The sequence below is a fragment of the Lupinus angustifolius genome, chromosome LG03 (genome assembly GCF_001865875.1).
Source record: "Lupinus angustifolius cultivar Tanjil chromosome LG03, LupAngTanjil_v1.0, whole genome shotgun sequence".
Lineage (NCBI taxonomy): Eukaryota > Viridiplantae > Streptophyta > Magnoliopsida > Fabales > Fabaceae > Lupinus > Lupinus angustifolius.
This window is the reverse complement of record NC_032011.1, coordinates 16,755,559-16,762,464: the sequence shown is the minus strand read 5'-3', so window position 1 is coordinate 16,762,464 and position 6,906 is coordinate 16,755,559. Positions and strand designations below refer to the sequence as shown.

Below are 6,906 nucleotides of genomic sequence, written 5' to 3'. Positions count from 1 at the left end.
CCACCTTATCTTTTCTGTAACAGGTAAACAATGTTTCTTTCTCTCTCTCTCATTGGGTTTTGTGTGCTTAGTTGTGTGTGTTTTATGATGTTTTTTGGGGTCAAGTTCTGATTTTTTCATTATTATATGTAACTAAAGTGGTTGAACGTGCTCTCCTTTGTTCTTAATCCCAAGATTAATTTCATGCCTACACTAACATTATTAGTGATCTCTCTTCATTTTTTAATGTGATCCTTGTTAAAAACTTTGGTTAAAAAAATACACTAGTGTTGATTGGCCTTAGTAGTGATGGAGAAGGTGTGTTCTTTGAAATTTGAGCTTTTTTTACATCTTTTGAGACCCATGCTTGTGTCTATTCTCTGATTTTTTTTGTTCTTTTAAAAATTCTGTGTCTTTGTCTGATGTCTCTCTCTTGTTTCTTATTTCCCTTTTTGGTAAAATGGGCTTTGGTTTGAATCTTAATCAGAGAGAAGAAAAACATAAAAAAGAAGAATTTTTGGCCAATCATTCACCATGTTTGGTTTTTATGCTTTTGTTTCTCTTTTCTGAGATTTGAATCACGCAAAACAATGCTGTAATGATGCTTTACTTGGTGGTGTTTTGTTCTGTGACTTTTTTCTTTCATCCATCAGAAAAAAAGTGTCTGAATTTTTGCCTGCACTTTCAACTTTAATAAACAAAATGAGCTCTTATATCTATATACTAATTACTCACTATAATTATCTTCTGGACTTGTCCTTAGGCATGAAAAGTTTAGAAAGGGAACAACAAAGGTTGAATATAGCAGCCAAGAAGAGAAACTAAGCAGTGAAAATTTGTTGCTGATGGGTCTAAGTTTGAAGATGCAGATTCATCAAAACCCTGTGGCTTTGAGGATGCATGAGCAAAGTGGGAATAAAGGGAAGTACACTTTCATTCAAGCTCATAGAGCTTGGCTTTCAAAGTTTCTGCTTTTTTGGATCACGCTCATGGCTTTAATCAGTTGGTGCATCTATAGTAACATGGATGCTGACACCAAAGTGAGAAGGAGAGAAGCTCTTGGTAGCTTATGTGATCAAAGAGCTAGAATGTTGCAAGATCAATTCAGTGTTAGTGTTAACCATGTTCATGCCCTTGCTATCCTTGTTTCAACCTTCCATTACTATAGAAGCCCTTCTGCCATTGACCAGGTTTGTGTTTCATCTTCCATTTCAGTTTTGAATTTTGATTTTGGAACTAGTTAAGCATGTTATGTTGGGTTGGAGATTTATGACATTTCTTTCACCTTATGGTTCCAATTGAATAAATCATAGTCACCTAATACATGCTAATATGTAGGACGTGGTATACTAATATGTTATTCTGTGATTCTGTCAAATACCGGTACATTATGGGTATATTCAGTAGGGTTTCTATAGCTCTTTGCACAGTTGTTTCTAGTGCTGCTTCTTGTAGGTTTGAATTAACTTCTCTTTCATCATAGAAGAAATATCAAAGGATAAAATTGTTTCTTGTTTGTTGTAACTCATACATGTAAGTGAGTGTACATTACCAATTATTCTTCTTTTCTTTTACTTAAACTGTTCACAAAAGAACTACGAATTGGTACGAGAGAACCAATTCACAATTTTCTACCAAAATGAGAGAATTGTATTTCAATGGAATAATTTCCCCACTGTGATTGCATATATCTGTTGAAATGAATGTTGGGAAATAAATACTTTTTAGGAGCTTGAGATTTTGATTTTTAGCTGTTTTAACACATAAGAAGCTAATCCAAACACAAACTTGTTGCATATCAGGAAACCTTCATGGAGTATACTGCCAGGACAGCATTTGAAAGGCCGTTACTGAGTGGGGTAGCCTATGCACAAAGAGTGGTTAACTCGGAAAGAGAAAGATTTGAGATGCAACATGGATGGGTTATAAAGACAATGCAAAGAGAGCCTTCACAGATTCGAGATGAGTATGCGCCGGTGATATTTGCACAAGAAACTGTCTCATACCTTGAATCTATTGATATGATGTCTGGGGAGGTAAATGATAAGACTTGCGAACACTACTGTGTGCGTATTATGTGGAATTTTTATAAACTGCGATTTGATATTTGCATGATGCAGGAGGACCGAGAAAACATTTTGAGAGCTAGGGCAACAGGGAAAGCTGTTCTGACTAGCCCCTTCAGACTGCTGGGCTCTCATCATCTTGGTGTGGTTTTGACATTTCCTGTTTACAAATCTAAGCTCCCTCCGAAGCCAACAGTCGAAGAGCGCATTAAAGCAACAGCAGGGTATGTCCTCTTTTCAATCTTTCTTATCTTGCCAAGTTTGTCTTTAGAATCTGTTGGTGGTTATTTTTGTTTCTTATGGCTCATGTGAGAGATAAGAGGATGAAGGTGGTTAAAATCCTAGTTTCATCACTGTTGATATGGTGCATTTTAAGAGGCATTAGTGGATGATTGCGTGTCATTCTGTCTAGAAGTAAGGGTATAAGGATGACTTATTGGAACTATTCTCAACTAATAACTGTGACATCAATGAACTTTGTAATTGGAAACAGATATGTTGGAGGGTCCTTTGATGTTGAGTCCCTTGTGGAGAATTTACTCGGTCAACTTGCTGGAAACCAAGCAATTTTGGTACATGTATATGATGTCACGAACTCAACTAACCCCCTAATCATGTACGGTAACCAATATGAAGAAGGCGATGGGTCTCTTATCCATGAAAGCAAGCTTGATTTCGGAGATCCATACAGGAGACATCAGATGATATGTAGGTAAGTGCTTCTCACTGCTGTGCATTTACTGAAAGGAGTTTCAATGTTCTGTCTGCAGATGCTTATCATCAAACTTTTGAATAGGTATCACCAGAAAGCACCGACAAATTGGATAGCACTTACCACGGCATCTCTATTCTTCATTATTCTTTTATTAGTCGGTTACATTTTATATGGTGCTGGGAATCATATTGTCAAAGTAGAAGATGATTTCCACGAAATGCAGGAATTGAAAGTCCGAGCAGAAGCAGCCGATGTCGCCAAGTCACAGGTATTGTCCTTGGCAAATTGTTAGCACACTTCAATTTTCCTTGTGTTTCTTATCGATTGCTAAAGCTGAAACTTTGTTTTTAATATCAGTTTCTTGCTACTGTCTCTCATGAAATCAGAACACCAATGAACGGGATTTTAGGTAAGTTCAAGATTTTTGCTCTCTCTCAAATGCTTCAATGTCATTTTATCGGTACTGATGCTAATGCTATCATTAAATTATGTACTACTGTAGGAATGCTTGGTTTGCTTCTAGATACAGAATTGAGTTCTACGCAAAGAGATTATGCTCAGACTGCTCAAGCATGTGGGAAGGCTCTGATAGCATTAATAAATGAAGTGCTCGACCGGGCGAAGATTGAAGCTGGCAAGTTAGAGCTTGAAGCAGTTCCATTTGACCTTCGTTCCATACTCGACGATGTCCTTTCACTTTTTTCTGAGAAGTCTAGACATAAAGGTTTAGAGGTAGGGGGGTTATTTTGATTTGTCCCAAGTTGCAGAATCTCATAATTATTTTTTCTTTTCTATAATTAATGATCTTATTTCACCTTTCTTGGTTCTTATGACATTTGATGGCAATGTTCCTGCTGTGATCCCAATTACAATTCTTCCGACTTGGACTTATTTATTCGGGGACATATAGCTGGCAGTGTTTGTTTCTGATAAAGTACCACATATTGTAATGGGAGATCCTGGGAGGTTCAGACAAATAATAACAAATCTTGTTGGCAACTCTGTTAAAGTAAGTGCCATTTTCAAAACTTGTCCATTTGTCTAAGGTTATTTGCATTTTACATTACTAATTAACTTCAAGTATCTTGCAGTTCACGGAACGAGGACATATATTTGTTAAAGTCCATCTTGCCGAAAATCGAAAGTCAACAATGAATGGAAAGTCTGAGATGTTTCTAAATGGAGGACCAGATGAAGTTTTACATACTTCTGGTGGTTATCATTCCAAAACCTTAAGTGGATGTGAAGCTGCAGATGAACGGAATAATTGGGATAATTTTAAGCATCTTATTGCTGATGAAGAATTTTTCTTTGACGCCTCAATTAAAAAGACAGCCTCGAGCGAGTCCTATGAGCAAATCACCTTGATGGTGTGTGTTGAGGACACTGGAATTGGAATTCCATTCTCAGCACAAGATAGTATATTCATGCCTTTTGTGCAAGCAGACAGCTCAACCTCTCGAAACTATGGCGGCACAGGCATTGGCTTGAGTATCAGTAAGTGCCTGGTTGAACTAATGGGTGGAAAGATAAACTTCATAAGCCGACCGCAGGTTGGTAGCACATTTTCATTTACGGCAGATTTTGGAATGTTTAACAATCCAACGACTGATGTGAAGAAACATAATTTGGAGGATCTGCCTTCTAGTTTTAGAGGGCTTAAAGCCATAGTGGTTGATGGAAAACCTGTTAGAGCTGCTGTGACTAGATACCATTTGAAGAGACTGGGGATACAAGCTAAAGTTGCAAATAACATCAATAAGGCTGTTTCTTTATGTGGGAAAAATGGTTCTTTGACCTCGGCGTAAGTTTTAGTTTCCCTTTTGATTTTAATTATGAAGAAACCGATAGTGGTAATGAACAATAGCAGTCATGCCTTACTAGAATGCTAAGTTGCCATATGGACTTTTTCGATTTTAGTCGATTTTCAGGTATTTTTATTTGATGTTTTGATAACTAGTTGACTTTTTTTTAATGCATCTTTACAAAGCTTAATGGATCTTTTGACATGTTAACCACATTCTAGTTGCCCATATTATTGCCTATACTTGTTCTAACTTATAAATAAAGTAAGAAACTGCATTGACTATAGATTTTTGGAAGGAAAAAAATGTATTTACAGATAGATATTGCCTGTTTTTTAGTGAGCAAGTGTTCTTTAATATGCATTCCTATATACTTTGACAAACATTCTCATGACATGATGATTTATATGTTGTTTCTTCTGTCTATTTAAACATTGAATGTCATCAATAATTAAGCTGTTTTGAAGACTATAGAAAGACTTTTATTTATGCTGTGTCTTTGGTTCATTCACTGATTTAAACTACTTGGATGTGGCAGATTATTTCAACCTGATATTATTATCGTCGAAAAGGATTCATGGGTTTCCGGAGAGGATGGGATATTCTTCAATGTGTGGCAACTGGACTGGAAGCAGAATGGTCATGTGTTTAAGATGCCTCAAATGATCCTTCTTGCCACCAATATCAGTAATGCTGAATTCGACAATGCGATAGCTGCAGGTTTCTCGGATACAGTGATCATGAAGCCTCTGAGAGCTAGTATGGTGGCTGCTTGTCTTCAGCAAATTCTTGGGATGGGGAAGAAGAGGCAGTTAGGGAAAGACAACCCTAATGGTTCTACTTTTCTACGAAGCATTCTTTCCGGGAAGAAAGTTTTAGTTGTTGATGACAATGTGGTAAACCGGAGGGTCGCTGCAGGCGCGTTAAAGAAGTTTGGAGCTGAGGTGAAGTGTGCAGAAAGTGGCAAATCTGCCCTTGAAATGCTTCAATTGCCTCACAGTTTTGATGCTTGCTTCATGGACATTCAAATGCCCGAAATGGATGGGTATGTGTGCTTGCACTAACTACTTATTGCGCCAAACTTTTCTGTATTCTTTTCAAGATAATTTAGATTTGTATATATTTTCTTTTATTCGAAACCAAACAATTTAAGGTATAGTGATTATAAGATTCTAAATTTGATAGCTGCCTCGCTAATATGAAATCTTGAGCAAGTTATACGCAAATAGCTTAGTTAGTTTAGACTTATCTACTATTTGTCTGAGTGTATCATAACTTCGGAACATGTTGCAAGAGTATTTGGCAGAAATCATGTTGCAAGAGTATTTCTTTTCCTCTCTCTATCTAATAAAATCGCTTTTCTGCATTAAAAAAACATCATAGATTCATAGCTAACAGGTATTTAGGTACATAAACTCAGTTTAGAATGGAAAATGACATATTATAGAGAAAAGCTAGGTTGGCTTATCCATCTATATAAAAAAATTATTTTCAGGTTTGAAGCAACACGGCGAATTCGGAAGATAGAGAGCAAGGCAAATGAGGAGATGAATAGTGAATGTATTGAAGGAGGAAATGGCATGAAAAGCGAGTTCCATATTCCAATATTGGCCATGACAGCCGATGTAATCCATGCAACATATGACGAGTGCTTGAAATGTGGAATGGATGGATATGTCTCAAAGCCCTTTGAAGAAGAGAATCTGTATCAAGAAGTTGCAAGGTTTTTCATGACCAAACCTATGTTAGACTCATAATACAATGCTGCTTATGCTAAATGGATAAGCAGCTAAATTGGAGAGACATTTTAATGTGTTCTTCAAAACCAGCATTTTTCATATTTTTGCTGGTAATTGATGCTTTCATGCATGCAGAGAGAGCAAGAGTTGGTTAGTTTCCAAAAATATTTGAGGATTCTCTTCATTTAAAGTGATTATTTCTAACCAGCTGAAATTTGACATGATTTGAATGAGAGTAAATTGTATACACATAACTCTCCATTCCCAACTTGTGTACAGAATGAGAAAATTGATATAAATTCAATATTTTTCTTTTGCATCTCAATATTTTTCTTAACAGTTTTCTTTCCTTTTCTTTCCCCTCTACCTTTTTATAATATTTCAATATTTTATTTGTCTAGTACAAGATATGGTTATTACATTCAGAAGAAAGGGTTGGTGCTTAATGTTTAGCTAATAGTATTTGCACCTGAAAAGAAATCATCATAACATTTGGCTTTATTGAGAATTAAAAAGGTAGAGTCAATGAATTGAATCTCTTTTTCTTGTTTTATTGTTTAAAGTGGAAGTGGTGTTGGAATGATGTAAGCAAATGTGAAAAT

At 36.2% G+C, this 6,906-nt stretch overlaps 1 protein-coding gene across 1 annotated transcript; it reads left to right on the top strand.

Annotated features, from left to right (window-relative positions):
* On the top strand, window positions 333–6,621 carry LOC109343549 (histidine kinase 4-like). Its single transcript, XM_019581905.1, has 12 exons — window positions 333–574; window positions 743–1,169; window positions 1,782–2,015; window positions 2,100–2,269; window positions 2,539–2,757; window positions 2,842–3,028; window positions 3,118–3,169; window positions 3,263–3,492; window positions 3,671–3,769; window positions 3,852–4,564; window positions 5,104–5,610; window positions 6,061–6,621. Exons 1-12 carry the CDS (start codon window positions 570–572, stop codon window positions 6,320–6,322), a joined length of 3,105 nt encoding a protein of 1,034 aa, XP_019437450.1. The 5' UTR covers window positions 333–569; the 3' UTR covers window positions 6,323–6,621.

Coding starts and splice junctions, on each gene's coding strand:
- LOC109343549 (XM_019581905.1), top strand. Junction 2,270..2,538: donor CGCATTAAAGCAACAGCAGG/GTATGTCCTCTT, acceptor AATTGGAAACAG/ATATGTTGGAGGGTCCTTTG. Junction 5,611..6,060: donor CAAATGCCCGAAATGGATGG/GTATGTGTGCTT, acceptor AATTATTTTCAG/GTTTGAAGCAACACGGCGAA.